At 39.8% G+C, this 18,267-nt stretch overlaps 1 protein-coding gene across 1 annotated transcript; it reads left to right on the forward strand.

The window, feature by feature from the left end:
* Positions 1 to 14,016: 14,016 nt before the first annotated feature.
* LOC131321969 (NAC domain-containing protein 104-like) lies at positions 14,017 to 16,965 on the forward strand. The gene is made up of 3 exons (XM_058353038.1): positions 14,017 to 14,262; positions 16,053 to 16,346; positions 16,678 to 16,965. The coding sequence occupies exons 1-3, from the start codon at positions 14,100 to 14,102 to the stop codon at positions 16,821 to 16,823; spliced, it is 603 nt and encodes a 200-aa protein (XP_058209021.1). The 5' UTR covers positions 14,017 to 14,099; the 3' UTR covers positions 16,824 to 16,965.
* The last annotated feature ends 1,302 nt before the right edge of the window (positions 16,966 to 18,267 follow it).

An 18,267-nucleotide genomic window follows, 5' to 3' on the forward strand; every position in this document is an offset into this window, starting at 1 on the left:
TGCGCGTAAACTTGATTTGACCAGGCTAATTGGTAGTTAATTGGTTCCTCAAATTACTTTCGAATCGTTTTTGTAAATCTAGGCTTTTTTTTGACGTGGTTACATCTAACCTCATTTTCATACCTTGACAACATATAAAAGAACCAACTGGGGCAAGTTTCGTTGGTCCGGATTCTTGCATCTCACTAAGAGGTCAGGAGTTGAAGTCTCTCCATCTGCGTGTAAGTGTTCTTCCCTTAGACGACTTTTTCTTTCTTTCATTGTTTTATTTATTTTTTGCCAAGCGATAACAGATGATATTGCAACTCCAATCAAAGAGTACATCAAGATAAAAACTCGTCCTTAGACAAATGATCAAGTAATCACGATGGCGGGGGATTCATCTCGCAAACTATACCCCAAACCAACTAAATCTTTTCCTGCAAAATCAAGAAACAACCCAAAACAACCCAACTGGGAGAAACCCAAATGGGAGAAAAACTCACGCAAGAAATCGGAGAGAAAACCTACAGAAAAGGGAGAAGAATAAATAAAGGATTGCAAACCAACAAGAAAATAAAAAACATAAAAACCTTGCCATCATCATCCACCAACATAGATCTCAAACTTCGGCGACCCAAATATGCACAAAAGCTCCGCACCCACAGCCGCATATCTGAACCGCACCACCAGAGACGAGTCACCAACGAACGACGAATATGATGGAGGAGGTCCGGCGATAGAGGAACCGGGGAGGTCAAGGCGTCGGGAGGCATGAAGAGAGGATGATGGTGGAGAGTGGTGAAAGGAAGGGAAAAGAGATTCCAATTAGAGGCAGACGGGGAAAAAAAAAAATCCCATAAGGGAGATTGCTCCCCCTTCCGCCGCCCATTTTAGGGTAGAAACCCTAGAAGGAGGGAGGGAAAGAGATAAACAAAGAGGTGTGACGGCTAGGATTAGAGAGAGAGAGAGAGAGAGTGGGTGATATATTGATCCGGATACTTTCTTTCATTGTTTTTACACTATAAGAGCATCTACAGTGGAATAAGTAAAAGTGAATAATCAAAATATGTCTCATCAGATTTTGATTATCAATTTAGAGGCTGCTAAAGTTAGCAATGTCAAGTCCCACATTGATTTTTTGTTTGCTTATAATAAAAACCAATGGGCCCATTGGTTCCTTCCATGAGTTTCCTCCAAACTTTTCTCCTTCATTTCACGTATGTTTTTTGAAAAACTAATTTTTGAAAAAATAGCCTATGTTAAAAACAATTTTTAATAAAAAAAATAGTTTATGTTGAAAATAGTTTTTAATAAAAAAATTTTGTTTTTGGAAAAATTTATTAAACAGTTTTTGGAAGAAAAAAAACAGTTTAAGTTAAAAACAGTTTTATAAAAAAAATCGGTTATGAAAAAAACACGTTTTATAAAATAAAAAAGGTTCATAAAAAACAGTTATTTAAAAAAAAATAGTTTCTACGAAAATAGTTTTTAAAATTTTTTTTTGAAAACATTATTGAGAGAAAGATAATATTTTTGTGTAATGATGGATGAACTTGATTGAGAAAATGTGGAGATCACTACATTTGGTTATTAGCATAAGGTTGTTAGGTCATCCACAGTGGTATAATCAAAAACCAATTATTTTTAAAATTAACAACGTTGTTGCAAAAAATGACTCACAATGGTACAATCAAACTTAGCAACATCCTTAGAAATAATTAAATTTTAGGTTTTGGATAACTAAAGCTAGCAACATTTTTTAATAATCAAAATTTGTGGAACCCCAACACCACATAAGTTAACAAGTTTCAAAATTTGTATACACGCGTATTTCAATTGGTATTTTATTCTTCTCTTCTTCGCCTACTCTATATCTTCTTCACTTCACCCACAAATTATTTCTCTTTTTTCCCTCCAAAAGTGGAACTCATATCTTTCGATCATTTACAATTCAACTCATCATCGCCAGATTAAGGTATTTCACTTTTCTTTTCCGTTTCTATCCCCCCACCCCCCAAAAAAAAAAAAAGAAAAGAAAAAAAAAGACCATAATAAGAAGGAAGAAAATCACCGATTTTTTTCCAAAATTAAAAGAGAGAATCGATATATTTTTGCCCAAAAAAAATATAAATGGAGAAAAGCAAATGACAGAGAGAGAGTGAGTGAGTGAGTGAAATTGTAGTGAACTCCTTATTTTGGTTATGAACTAGACGTGACCATTGTGAAGCACAACATTGTTAAGGTTAGCAACATTTTAAGTGAATAATCAAAAGTTGATGTGTTAACTTTTGATTATACCACTGTGGATGACCTTAGTTTTGATTATTCAAAGACCAAAATTTAATAAGTTGTTAAGAGATTGCTAAATTTGGTTATTCCAATATGAGCTCTTTTTTTAGCAAACATTGTTAATTTTAGCAATCTTTTGGTTTTGCTTATTCCACTATGGATGCTCTAATGGGCTATTTCTTGTATTGGTTGAGTTATTGGGCTTAGTTGTCTTGTCGACTCTCATAATTGATGTAGTGTTCTGAATTTATACTCTGTATTTCGTATTGATGTAAAATAATCTCTTCTATCGATTGACAGAAAAAAAATATATAAAAGAATTTAACTCCCTCTCTCTCTCTAAAACCCTAAACTCTTCGTCTTCCCCTTTAGATCAGCCGCCAGGGGGAGGTGACCACCTCCCTCCTCCTCTGGGCTTCTCCTTTTGCTTTTCCTTTTCTTTTTTTATTTCTTTTTCAGGTGCGGTGTGGTGGGCGTGGCTGATGGGCGCTCTTGTTGCCGGCGGTTTTTCTCCGACTTTTTTTGGGATTGACGAAATACAGCAGGTTCACGGTGGTCTTTGGGTTTCGCGGCTGCGGCGGTTCCGGCGTATGATCTACTGTTCCACCTCGTCTCCCTTTCCGTCTTCCTCAATCGCTGCTCTCCTTTGCTCTCCTCTCCTTTCGATCGGTCCTTGCTTTTGGCTTCGTTTTCTGCCCTGGTGGTCGGTTATCTGTTGGGGTAATCAGTTTTGCTCATCGACTGGTTGTTCCTCCGGGGTGCGGCGAGGTGGTTTGTCTCCATCATTTTTTTCTCTTGGATTTTGAACGAGGTTTGGCCTAACGACTGGGCCAGGCAGCGGTGGTTTGACGGGGATGTTTGGCTGTTCATTGGTGGTGGTTAGTTTGCGGCAAGAAGGCGATGTGGCTACTGATTTTTGGTTTGGGTTTGGGTGCTTTGGGCTTTAATATTGGGCTTACCCCCTTGAATTTGGGTTTTTAGGCCTTTTTAGGTGTTTGGGCCATCCTATTTTCATTTCAATAAATATAGGTACACTACATTGTCCACTACATGATACACTATATTACATGTATGGCCCACTGTAGGTCCCACAAAAATTCAGAAAAATATCCATAAATTTTAAAATATTATTTTTTGGGATTCTATAAAAAATCAACTCCAATAAATATTAGTAAATATTATTTCTCGATCCGTAGGGTCAAAACTGAGTAATTTTGCCCTACGAATCCAAAAATAATACTTATCGATATTCGTTGGAACTGATTTTTTACGGAGCCCCATAAAATAATATTTTAAAATTTATAAATATTTTTCTAAATTTTTATGGGCTCCGGAGCGCACCCTACATAAAATGTAGCATTTCTCCGTTCCTTCCACTAGTTTACTTTTGAAGAAAATGGCCTAACCCCATTGCAATACAACTCATTTTGTGTACATGTGCAAGTTTCAGTGTCATGGCCAAACCAATTCCATTATAGCTCAAAAAATGAAACCTTTTTTTTTTGAACGGCAATTTTTTTTAATAATCTTTGGAAGTTTACAAAGACTGATGGGTGCAAGGAGAAGGGCAACAAGTGCCCAGCCGATTGAGACCCAAACCCTTGATTGGCAGGGTGTCAACCAAAGGGACACCCCAAGGGACAAAGCCAGCACCTAAGAGGTTTTAAATCCCAGATAAAACATTAAACGCAAAGAGAGAAGCTACATTCAAAGATTAATAAATAAAAAAAATCGTCGTTCAAAAAAAAAAAGGTTTCATTTTTTGAGCTATAATAGAATTGGTTTGGCCATGACACTGAAACTTGCACATGTACACAAAATGAGTTGTATTGCAATGGGGTTGGGCCATTTTGTTCAAAAAGTAAACTGGTTGAAGGAAATTGATGGATGTGGTTGATTTGGAGTGACAGAAATGAAGAGAAGCTGCTTCTTCTTCTTCTTAAGTTCTTTCTTTGTGCTGCAATCAGTCCACCAAGGAGGGTTTTCAAGTTAAAGGCCAGGCTGCAGAAACTTAGGTGATGCGGCTATGGCCTACGAGCGAGGGTCGCATTGTCCTTGTTTCAACTTCCTAGTCTTTATGTCATTATATATACCTCCACTATGGGGGTGATATACATCTGCCCTCTCTGGTGCCTTTTGGCTTTGATTTGGGGACATGGTTCTACAACAAAACGTCTTTATAGCTCCTCGGTTCTTGGAGGTTAGAGGGGCCACTGTTTCAGTAGTATTCTGAGAGCAGTCACTTTGTGCATATATTGCCAAAGGTTAGGTCTGTTTCCAATCATCCTCTGCCCATACCCCCAATGATTAGGGACTAAATGGGTTATGTTATATTATGTTGTTGTTGTATGGGGGTGATATACATGCATTCTGTAAGTAATACAGTCAGTCTCAAATGAGGGGGTCCTTATTTTAGTTAAAATGCGGACCTCCTCATTTCTCCTATTTTCCGATTGAATTTCGATGATCCGAGCCGCTCAATATGTTCAGAACGTGATTTTAAGGGTACCCGCGAGAAATCGGCAAAAAAAATGACCGGGAAGGGCTTCATCCGAGCAATTTTTGTTTGAACTGTTCGATAAAAAACAAACAAAAACTGCTCAGATGAAGCCCTTCCCGGTCATTTTTTTTGCTGATTTCTCGCGAGTACCCTTAAAATCATGTTTTGAACACATTGAGCGGCTCGAATCATCGAAATTCAATTGGAAAATGGAGGTCCGCATTTTATTAAAATGAGGTGGTCTTTACGGGAGACGGACATATATATATATATATATATATATATATATATATATATATATATATATATATACACACACACACACACTTGGGATCCAATGAGGGATCCCTCATGGGCTTAACGTGCGGGACTCCCCTTTCCAAATCGAATTGTGACGATCCGAGCCGCTCAAAGTATGCAGAACGTGATTTTAAGGGTACTCGCGAGAAATTGGCAAAAAAAAATGATCGGGACGGGCTTGATCCGAACAGTTTTTTACTGAACCGTTCAATAAAAAACTGTTCGAATGAAACCTTTTCCGATCATTTTTTTTGCTGATTTATCGCGGGTACTCTTAAAATCACGTTCTGATCACTTTGAGCGAATCGGATCGTCGTAATTCGATTAGGAAAGGAGAGTCCCGCACGGTAAGCCCGTACGGGATCCCTTAGAAGATCCGGACTGTATATATATATATATATATGCATGCACTTGTAGGCCAAGTGATGTAAGTGAAGGAAGACTCTCCAAAAGTAAGTGTACCCAAAGGGGTGCGCGCACAACACTTAATTATTGTACACTTTTCTTATTTATCATTAAAAACTTGAGGTCGTTGTAAAATTAAAGCAAGTAAATTAAAACAACATAACACAAGATATAGAGGGAAGATAGTTTCGTGAGAAACTAGGAAGAAAAGAATTACTCAATCTTCAAGAACATAGTACCAGTGAAGTATTTCTTACAACCTCACTTTCACTATTTATTACACTAGTACGTACATCTCTGTATCTGTGGAAATCTTAATGAATGATCTAATGAAACAGAGAGCTAAGATCCCTATATAGCTAAAAATTTAGACAAGGAGTGCGCAATCCGACCAATCAATAAGCGTCGTGTCGTTTGACAAATCAGGAGGCATTGTGTCATTTGACCAATAAAATTTATCTAGCTGCATCACTCGACTAATAGGATCTAACTGCGTTAGAAATTTTGGAAACTATTCAAGTCTACAACAGAGGCCGGTTAGGTTATCATCATTACAATACAAGGTCCCCAATGGTTTGTGAGGGAGGGTACAATTGGGCCAAGTCGAAGCTAAAGTGCAGTTACGAACAACCAGAAGAAACAGATCTGGCTTTGTTCGTTTCTCATTTTAACTTTGTTTTAGTTTTGTTTTCTAATCATTATTTTATTACTCTCTCCAATCATTACTCTATTTCTTTAATTATTATTTTCATTTCTGTCATTATCTCTCTGTACTCATTACCCCTCTCCCCCCAATCATTACCACATTTCTCTCTCTTTCTTTCTTTTTTTTTTTTGCCAAAGTTTAGGATAGATTTTATTAATCTCAGGAAAATAAAATCAATACATCAAGAAGGGCTCTCATCCTCACATGATGGATGAAAAAAGCCGAGGGGGGGGGGGGGGGGGGGGGGGGGGGGGAATGGGATTCCCATGATCGAATCCCACTCCCTCTCACAGCATCTTTGGCCACAACATGCGCCGTCGAATTGCCAATCCTTCGAATAAAACTCACTCTTGTATCTTCAAACTCTTGCCTTAGCCGGGTCACATCCGCAATTAGAACCCCAACTGCTGTGATGACATCTTGCTGCTTTTGAATCATGCCAATCACCAATTGGGAATCTCCTTCAATATGCACCTTCTGCAACCCAAGTTCTTTCGCAAAAACCAAACTTTCTCGTGCCGCCATCGCCTCCAACACTACTGGGCTCATCAAAAATCCGAAGTGAAAACCTCTAGCCGCTCTAAAATGACCACACGAGTCTCTGATCACAATGCCTAGCCCGCTTGACTTCCGGTGATTGTCCAGTCCCCCATCGAAATTAATTTTAACCCACCCATTCATGGGTTTTTTCCATTCAACTTGCTCTCCCACAATGGTGGCATGACCAGAGTTCCCAATCCTTGGTATTTGTTCATTAGACTTCAAGAAATCTGCTGCCTCGCAAATTGCAGCAGTGCAAGCTGCATCCGATCTCCACAGTTTATTACTGAAAACAACGTCATTTCTGCATTTCCAAATTCTCCAAATGATATAACCCACTGCAGCCCACACATTCTTGTTTTCCTTCATCCCTTTCCATCTCTCTAATAGGTTATCCTACAAATCAAGAATTGAATCACCCTGAATAGAATTCATGTTAATCCCCAACGGAGAAAGCCGCCACATGATCTGAGCGAAGGAACATCTGGCTAGTAAATGAATAGCCGATTCCCTATCCTCTGAACATAGGGGGCACAACGCATCATTAACCATCCTCCTCTTGACCAACACGTCTTTCACAGGAGCAATATCATGCAAACATTTTCACATAAAATGTTGTATTTTACCTTGACAAGGAAGCTGCCATACACTTTTCCATACCTTCTTCCTTCTTTCTCTATTACTTCCCTCCCCCTCACTTCGTCCCCCCATCTGCCCATCCCTCTTCAACTTTAACGCAACTTCGTATCCTGATTTAGCTGTGTATATGCCAGTACAAGTGAAATGCCATACTGCTCGATCACCCATTACGAATCTGGACAAAGGTATACCTAAAATTGGTTCTGCTTCCTCCTGATTAAATGCCTCACGAACTAGCTCCTCCTTCCATTTATTACCAACGGGATCAATGAACTGACTAACCCGAAATCCCTTAGCAAAATCAGCAATCCCCCTTGGTTTAAACCCTCCATCACGAGGTAGCCAAGGGTCCTCTGCTGCTCGAATTCGGTTCCCACTGCCCACTCTCCATCGAATTCCCCCTTCAAGCACCCTCATTCCCTCCAGAATGCTCTTCCATGTCCACAAAGCATTAGACAGAGCTGTAGCTTTTATAAAAGAGCAACGTGGAAAATACTTGGCCTTCAGAATTCTCAAAAGCAAACTGTCCCCTCCATTCAAAAGCCTCCACCCCTGTTTTGCCAACAACGCAAGATTGAAGCATCGTAAATCTTTGAACCCCAAGCCTCCATTGTTTTTCTTCTCTGAAAGTTTGTCCCAGGAAAGCCAATGAATCCTTCTATTGTCACCTTTAGAACCCCACCAGAACTTTGCCATCATGGAATTCAGCTCATTACAAAGTTTAATAGGCAGTTTCAAACAAGACATAACATAATTAGGGAGAGTTAGAGCAACAGATTGTAACATCACCTCCTTTCCTGCTTGGTTTAGAAAAAACTCCACCCATCTCTCAGTCTTTCCGCGAAGCCTATCTTTGATATATGAGAAGGTTTTGTGTCTAGTTTGATTGAGATTAGTCGGCAAACCAAAATAATCCCCCAGACTTGCATCTCGGCGAATACCTAAAACCCGACTTAATCTGTCCTGCTCCTCCATCAGTGTGTTACTGCTAAAAAAATAGCATGATGTCCCATAATTAATCAGTTGTCTAGATGCCCTTCCATACACCTCAAGAGTTCTCTTGATATTCGCCAATGCTCGGTCAGAAGCTTCTCCAAAAAGAAGAGTATCGTCAGCAAAGAAAAGATGACTCACCGCAGGACTATTTCTGCAAATGCGTACACCTTTTATGCTACGATCATCCTCCCCCTTTTGCAATAAAGCCGAGAGACCCTCACTACAAAGGAGAAACAAAAATGGCGAGAGAGGATCACCTTATCTCAACCCACGTGAAGGTTTAATGTATCCTATTACCTGTCCATCCAATAAAAAAGAATATGAAACTGTTTCCAAGCATTCCATCATCCACCTCACCCAAGTCGGGTGAAAACCCATCCGAAGCATAATACGCTCAAGAAAAATCCATTCAACCCTATCATACGCCTTATTCATGTCAAGTTTGATTGCTGCACTTTGAATTCTACCAGACCTCATATTCTTAAGAAAATGAAAAATCTCCTGCCCAATAAGGATGTTATCCGTAATAACTCGCCCAGGCACAAACGCACACTGATTAGGAGATACCGCCACCGGGAGCACCTGAGTAAGACGATTAGCTAACACTTTGGCCAAGATTTTGTACGCCACATTACACAAACTTATAGGTTGCAACTGGGTCATATTAACAGGGCATTTCACTTTTGGAATTAGAACTAAATGCGTGTGATTCATACCTTTAAGTAATTTGCCCGAATGCATAAAACTGCGGATAGCCTCTGTAATATCCCTCCCCACTAACTCCCAGTATTTTTGGAAAAAACCCACGGTCATTCCATCCGGCCCGGGAGCCGTAGAAGGATCCATTTGAAACAGAGCCGACCTCACTTCCCCACTGCTCACTAATTGAATAAGTCTTGAATTCATTGCCGAATCGATTTTAGGTTGCACCTCCTGAATAACTTCGTCAATTGAAGAAGGGTTGGAAGAAGAAAACATGTGTTGAAAGTAATTGCAAATGATGTCCTCCACCTCACTGCTTTTATCCTTCCATATCCCATCCCTATCCTCCAATCCATGAATCCCGTTGTTAGCTCGTCTCTGAACAGTTTTGGCATGGAAAAAAGCGGTGTTCTTATCCCCATGTTTTAACCACGCGACTTTGGACTTAGCCCGCCAGTATTCCTCCTCTTCTAAAGTAGCTTGCTTCATACCCTTTTCCACTTTTCTATATTTGTCTGCGTTGAAAGAAACCCTCTCATTCTCCACCACAAATTGAATCTGAAGTTCTTTCAATCGCTTCCCGGAGTTAAGCATTTGGCTGGCCCTCCATTGACGCAACTTCTTTCGACAAAGCCTAATTTTTTGTTGAATGCGACACCATCTCGATCCCACAAAGTTTTCAGCCCAACAAGTTCGAACAATATTGCCACATGCCTCCCGTGATGTCCACCGAGAATCAAAGATAAATCTAGAAATACAATTATTATTGCTGACTCCGTACCTTAGCAAAATTGGGCAGTGGTCCGATCCTCCTGGAGAAAGATGAAGGAGAGACCTGATGGGATAGTCCGAACGCCACTAGGAGTTAACAATAACCCTATCCAGGCGCATTCGAATATTGGCTCTACCTCCGCGCTTATGGTTCCAGGTGAATGGGTACCCCACATATCCAATATCGATAAGGTCATTGTCCTCCACAAATGATTGAAAATCCTTTAATTCCCACTCCTCCTTATCCCGACCCTCGAACTTCTCCTCGTTATCCAATATACAGTTGAAATCCCCTCCTAATACACACGGATCCTGCGACTCCTCAACTTTGACGGCGAGGCGTCTCCACAAATTCCTTCTCCCCACATGGTCTGTGCTTGCATAGACACCCACCACTCTGCTGCATCTACCTCCTACATCGATAACCCGAACATCGATAATACCTCGTCCCATCTCTACAATATCCAACTTGACTCCGTCTCTAGCCATCAAACATTCCCCACCCGACTAGCCCACCGGTTCCACCGCAAGAACTTGTCCCATACCGACTATTTTTACGATTTTTTCAATTTTTTCCTTTTTATTCTTGGTCTCCGCAAGGAAAACCAAATCCGAGGAATAGAGGTTGCAGACCCCCTTCAACTGTCGAATTGTTAGGGGGTTCCCCACTCCCTGACAATTCCAAAGGAGAGCATTCACTGGGGTTTTGGGGGCCAATTGAGGCTGGCCACCCCCACCTGAGCACCTGAAGCATTAGTCTCACACAAAATTAGCCTCTTCTCTCCTCCATAAGGACCTTCCCCTCCCAAATTTATCCCCTTAACATTCTGCTCATCATTCAGAAGCCTTTTCTTTCCTGTTATACTACTGTTCTCCTTCCCTGACCTTCTCAATTTGGAGTCACTCTGCACCCCATTTCTCTTATTTCCCTTGCTCCTCGTAGCTCCACCACTAGAAGAAACTGCAATCTTAGATGGTGCTACCCCAAAGGAAAAAGAATTAGCAAGCCCAATGGTTGCATCGTCAAAGGATTGAGAAACCACCACGTCTTGCAAGTTCAGATCAGGGCTACACTCGATGGGCCCATTTTCAGGAATCTTGGAAGGAGCCTGACCATTGTGGCCCAATGGATTGGCTTCAATCAAAAGACTAGAGCCTGCCCCATGAGGATTCTCCTGACTTAAAACAGGCCCAAGCCCACCACACAACTCTGACCCGACACCACCAAGACCCTCCACATCACACCCACTAGGCCCCAATACCCCCTTATTCCCTCCAAGAACAGAAACCTTAGATTTAGGAAGTAAATCCCCCATTCGACTCTCCTTCCTGTTAATAGCAACCCAATCATTATCCTTGATTTCAATCAATCCCGAATTAATCTCCTTATCCAGATTTTGCGCACTTTCCTTATCTCCACCAAAATTGAATTTACTGGATCCCGCCATCCGGATTATCGGAAAAATCGAACGTCGATCCGTTTCCCCGCCTGCCCTATCACCACCGGAGAACTACTTCGAATTCGGTTGATGTCTCCGAGCACCAATGCCACCCCCTCCTGCCTTCATCCATGCTCCAAATCTTAATTCTTTCGAAATTCCATTCTCCTCATCAGAACTTCTCACCCCATAATCGCCTTGTTCATGCAACAAACTGCCACAATAATAACAAAAACGATTCAGCCTTTCAAACTTGTAATCTACCCAGAATTTAGTTCCATTACCCAAGGCAATGAAGCCACCACGTTTAAGTGGTTTGTCCACTGGCATTCCTACTCGAACCCTTATGAACCTCCCTCGTTCGCCCATTACCGCTCGATCGTCCACCAAAAAAAATGTACCCATCCTTTTACCAATAATCTCCCCAATCATAGGATTCACAAACTCAAAGGGCAACCCCCAGAGTTGTATCCAGAAAGGAACCAACTGAAACGAGACCTGCTCCGCCTTCATACCTGGTTCCCACTCCTGGAGGATCAACAAGTAGTTGTCAAAGTTCCATGGACCTCCATTCAAAACCTTTCGGAGACAAGTTTCACTATCAAAACGAAAGTGGAAAAGATTGTCACCCACCTCCACGATGTGGAGATTCTCCGGCGACCCCCACGCCCGCCTGAGAGAGTCCTTCATTACAGTAACATTAAACTTCTTAGAAGTAAGAAGTTTTCCCACCAAACTAAAAGAGCACGCCTCCACCACTTGTTTACATATTTCATCGGTTATCGGAATCACTTCATCTTCCTCATCTGACAGACGAAAATTCCCAATCAATTCCACAACCTCGTCCGCCATATTGAAGAGAGAGAAAGAGAGAGAGAGAGAGAGAGAGAGAGAGAGGGCAAGTGAAACTAGGGTTTCATAGAAAAACTCTCACAGAGATAGAAAGAGGTATCGACTGACACCGGCCATAGTATGTATCATTTGGAATTTACTACTATTAGCGCATTGTGGACAATACACAATGCGCGTTGTCTACACCATATTTCTCTCTCCACCCACTACCAAAATTAAAATATCCAAAACTAGCAAACGAACAGGGCCAAAAGAGTTTAATTTATTTGCAGTTGGATTTTGGAAGTATTAAAGGGAGCAGGAGTACTCTACTCTTTCTAGATCTGATCATTAGCTAAAAGAAATTAAGAGGTAGCTATAATCCTCACTACTTAGACTCTGTTCCTCTTAATTTTTAGCATTTTTTGAAAGTTGTCCTTATTCTAAAAAAAAACGCGCTCATTAGTTTTGCGACAAATTTTTATAAATTATTGATTCATCTCGATAAGAGGAATTTGAAAAGTAAAAAAAAAATTACTTTCACCCAAATATTTTTAAAAATATGTAATTTAAGTCAAAAAATCGAGAACGTACGTACCGGTAATTATGGATGCATACATAGTGAAAGACAGAAAGGGGAAAAAAAGAAATGAAAAAAGAATCCAATAATGAGGTAATTTCTGCCTTGTTCTCTTCCATTTTCAAAAAATACCCCTTAAATTCCTCCTACTTCTAACATTTCTCTCTTTATCTCTCGCCACGTATTATCTCTACTATTTTTCAAAACACAAACCAAACAAAATATTTATTCATTACGGTAATAATGGCTTTTCTGGGCTCCAACAAGTGGGTGGCCTTAGGCCATATGGCCCACAAAAAAAAAAAAAACCCAAACCCCATTTACAACCATGACACGTGTTGCCATCATGTGCATGATATAAGCATGAAGTGTGATGATCATGACCCACACCACATTACATTATTGATATATATACATGTCACATATATACATATAATTAAATATACATACAGATGGACTACGTACGTACCCAGCACCTTACCATAGTAGTAGAAGTTTTTATTTGTGGGAGTGATCGTGGTGATCGTGGCCCAGGCACAAAGCCCACAAGGCTTGGGCCTTGAGCATCTCTAAGATGCCCAATTTTTGGGGCATCTCAATTTTTTTTAGTATTTGTGTTGGGTAAGATTTTTTTTAGAAAATGCCCAGTCCAAGTATCAGAAACTAAGCCTAGTCTCGAGCATTAGTACTGAGGCAATAGAATTTTCTACTTATAAAAGATTATTTGCCTTCATTGTGGGACTATAGGTGGGAGGCTTTGTTTTGCAACTTGATTGTCCCACATCGAGAGGCTCAATTAGCAAAATGCTCACCTATAAAGCCCTCTACTCTACCTATTCCACTTGCTCACAGAGTGATTGCACGTGAAAGCAACACGTGGGCAGCAAGTATCGGAATTAAAATTAAAATTGTTTTGAAGGAAAATTTCAAATTTTGAAATATATATATATATGTATGTATTAGTCAATGGGATTTAATACTATAGTCTTGACTTTCTCTGACTATATTTTTTTTTCCGTAAAAATTGTCAAGCGTTTAGGACACTATTCTTAGAATAGGCTTTGGGCATCCAAATACCTTGGGCCGGCCCTGATCATATGTCCATCGAGACGTAAAATATCTTTTGAGCCTTTGCTGAATGAGCCTCTATAATAGGAGTAACACGTACATTTAAATCCAAACATACCTTAGCTAGCTAGCTTCTATCTCACGTCAGGCTTCTTTTTCTCTCTTCCCTCCCTTACTCGATCTATAAGTACGTACCTTCCCACAACCAAACCTTCAAATCAATACCACCACTAATTTCCAGCCCATTCGATCTTCTTCTTCTTCAAACTTTCTTGCATCCTTAGCACCATATATATTCTTTTTGTTTTCCTAAGTCTTTTTATTCATATATAAGCATACACATGCACATATATGGGTAGTAACAATGTCAACCTTCCACCAGGATTCCGATTCTACCCCACGGATGGGGAGCTTGTCGTCCACTTCCTCCACCAGAAGGCCGCTCTCTTACCGTTTCATCCCGATGTCATCCTTGATCTCGATCTCTATCCTTACGATCCCTGGGAGTTAGATGGTAATTGTTTCAACTCGATATGCTTTAATTCCAATATATAGTTTGCATCTAGCTCTCTATGTATAGAATTCGAGGGTAGCGGTATATCATGAACTTTAAAATTATATATATTTCAACCCAATCATGGCACCATGTGATTGATCATCTAATAATTTTCTACTTACATATATGTTTATCCAGAAACATAAATTTTCTACTTACATATATGTTTATCCAGAAACATAAATAATGACCATTTAAAAAAAAAAACACTAAGTGATGAAATATAATGGGAATAAAAATCAGGTAACAGATAGTATTACTCCTCTAAATGAAGTTGCCTCATGTGACCTATATTAGAAGTCACCCTCACTTTTTTAATGCCAAGTTTTCTCTCAATTAATTTGGTTGTACTACAATTTGTTTTATTTATATAATTTTTTATTATTTTAAGTTTCATCCCTTATCCATCTCCTAACAACTGGTTAATTAGTTTTCTATCAGATAAATCCATAGCACACGCATTGTGTGTGCACAATCTCTAGTTCATGTGAGTCAAAACTCTATCTTTTACGTCAAAATTATCCCACAAAGCTAATTTTGTTATTTCAACCTTTCACAACAACTTGAGTAATTATACTTAAGCCAGGACTTCTCTAGACTTTTTTTTTGAAAAGAGTCATTCATTCAACACAAGCCCATCGGATAAACAGATTCCAGAATAAATACAAGAAAGAACCAAAGTAACCTAAATGTCGATCTCAAGCACCTACTGCCGAAGCAGGCTCTGCGATAACGCCGGTACATAAGAGCCAATCTTGGTCTAGATAATAGAGGATCTAAAGATATCCACAGCTCAAACCTTAAATAAATAAGTATCGCTGAAATCTGAAGGCAAAACAACAAATCAATTAAAATTTAATAGGTCTCATGGACAAACCACACGGGGCACCGGCCTGAACAGGATGAGCATTGAACACCACCAGACCACGGTGACCGAAGAGCAGTCTTCTTCCAGCTGAAACTGCTGCGCAGCCCAAAAGAAACACCACCGGATCACCACCAACCCCAACAACACCACCGAAACCCACCAGCCCCAAAACAGACAACCAAAGACACAAAGACCACCAACATCGGACCATTCCTCAATAGGCGCCGAGTTATTTGCCCACCACCATCACCCACTAGATCTGGAACACCCAGACTGGTACAGAAACCGGACGGGGAGACCCGCCGGTAGAAAACACAGAAAAATAGAAAAAAAAACTCACATCCCGGAACACATCTCCTTATTCAGCCGCATCGACGTCCACCGCTAGGCCACCCACCACACGCTGCTTTCCTTGCTCCGACTTGAACCAGGAGAAAACGTCGGACATCACGGACGAGCACCGCCACAAGAGCCGAATCTCTGGGTCAAGAAATCAGAAAACAAAAACAAGCTAAACAGGGAGGACGGGATAATTAACAATGGGGAAACGACAGTGGGAAGTCAGGAGATGGGGGAGGGGAGGAGGAGGGGAGGTGGAGGAGGAGGGGCTAGCCCCCACCCCCCAAGAGAGAACCCTAGCCGCTGCAAAAGTTAGAGAAAGGGCAGAGGAAAAGCTAGAGAGAGCAGTCGGACTTCTCTAGACTTTAATCAATCGTTTCTCATCTCATCTAAAGTTTTTAAAAAAAAATTCATGCTAGGATTCTCATATTACAAAACGCATTAATTATGTGTGATTTATATATAACGACCTCTAGCTACTTACTGTGGATAATAGCAATTAATCACTTGTCTATTCTTTTGTGTTTTTATTTATGTATAGGTAAAGCCTTGGCGGAGGGGAACAAATGGTACTATTTTAGCCGGAAGACGCAAAACCGGATATCCGGAAGTGGGTTCTGGAAACCATTGGGAGTGGATGAACCAGTATTCTGTACTAGTACAGGTAGCAAGAAAGTGGGTATGAAGAAGCATTTTGTTTTCTACAAAACAACGGAAGCTACAGCAGAAGTCAAAACAAATTTTGGATATATAATGCAGGAGTTCAGGCTCTCAGATTGTGGTTCTACTAGTACTAGTGGTAGATCATCCAAGAGGAAGAGGAAATCAAAAAGTAGTAAGTATATACATTAATTGACCAACCATATATATATATATATATATATATATATATATATATATATATATATATATATATATATATATATATATAATTTGTAACAAGAAGGCCATTTAAAATGATGTGACATTGACATTTTTAAAAATTGAAGTCGAATGGTGGGTGGTTTAACTTCTTTGAAATGAAAGGACACTGACAGAAGAGATGATATTGTGATGCATGAAAAACTATACAAAGAAATATATTATTGCATAAAATTACTGGTCGTTTAGTTCAAATGAAGAGTTTTAAATTTCTTTGCTTATGACTTTCTTTCTTTTGGGAACAGTATTTCAGGATTATAGCACATGGGTATTGTGTCGAATTTACGAGCGCAATTGCGACGACGGTGATGACAGTGCGGAGCTTTCATGCTTGGATGAAGTTTTCTTGTCGTTGGACGATCTCGACGAAATTAGTCTGCCAAATAATTAGATCCAATCAAACAGGATCTGTTAATTGCTAGGGTCTTACAATGCTAGCTAGCTAGCTCTCCATTCATGTAAACCATTGCCCTACTGTTGTTACTAGCTGGCAAAATGTTGTACAAAAAAGTTAATGGAACTTCAAAATGGCATTTTAACTTTGGAATTAAGTTTCCCTAAAAACCAATTTAGTAACAAGAAAACAGAATTCATGAAAGATTTGTGATGTAATCAATTACTCCTATATTTGTAGCAAATAGATGGTTTTGTGGATATCCAAGTGGCAGTGCTGTTGGGTGGAAATTGTGTGCACTTTGGTCGAGTGGGACCCACGTTGATGCCCGTGTATTAGAGGGGCAAGGGTCTTGCATGTCCAGTTGAGTTCCAACCGGTCCGATCCAGTTTGGACTCTTTATGGGCCCTTTTGAGGTTCATAACAATATTTATCGGAATCGTTCACTTTTTAGAGTTTATCGATAATATTGACCACGCCAAAAATCACATTGATCAGATATCATTTGATATAATATCGATATGCATAATTGTGTCAAATGAATTGCAATCTAGTGTTGCACACTTGTTTTTTCCAAACTTAATGCATTTCGAAATCATATCAAATGATATCCGATCAATGTAATTTTTGGCGTGGTCAATATTTTCCACGAGCTCTAAAAAGTAAATGGTTCCGATCATTGTTGTGGGCCCAGGAAAGACCCACAAATCAAAAAAGGCCCACAAATAGTCGAAAACTGGACTGAACTGGTTGGAAGCCAGACTGCAACTGATATCATCTCATCTCTGATGATCAATGTGATATGCAAAATGAAATTTACCAGTGTCTTACTCCAAGGTCTCGCTCGCTAGCTATGTATACAGTATACCACTCATGCAAATAGATTGATCATACATCCTCATCTATTTGACCAAACTATATTCATCTTAAGAGTAACGAATGGTGAGAGTCTTGTTACCGATGTTCGATATGCCTAAATTTATGCAAGGATAGTTTACGAGTCAAGTTTGACAAAATAAACGATTCGGATCGTCAAAGATTTTGTGATGGATCTTAGTTTAATTGCATGGCATGAAGAATCACATTAGAAATCATCACAGACTAATGCAGGGAGGCGTGTTGAAATAGAAAGAACGCACAACAAAGACAATCACGAACAAGTTTGAACTAGAGATACTCTCTCTACGAACAAACGATTTGGAAAAACTTCTCAAATTTTCATTTATAATTCATAAAACAACTCCCTTGCCCTAATGGCTACAATCTTATTACTCTCTCCATCCCCTTTTAGGTGTTCCGCTTCGTAATTCCAACTTATTTAGAAAATATCATAATTACACATTTCACATCAATTTTTACCTCCACTTTTCCTACTTATCCTCTATGGAGACATCATCATTACACTTTTACTTACTAACTTTTTAAAATGGAATCCACTTTT

The sequence above is a fragment of the Rhododendron vialii genome, chromosome 4a (genome assembly GCF_030253575.1).
Source record: "Rhododendron vialii isolate Sample 1 chromosome 4a, ASM3025357v1".
Taxonomy (NCBI): domain Eukaryota; kingdom Viridiplantae; phylum Streptophyta; class Magnoliopsida; order Ericales; family Ericaceae; genus Rhododendron; species Rhododendron vialii.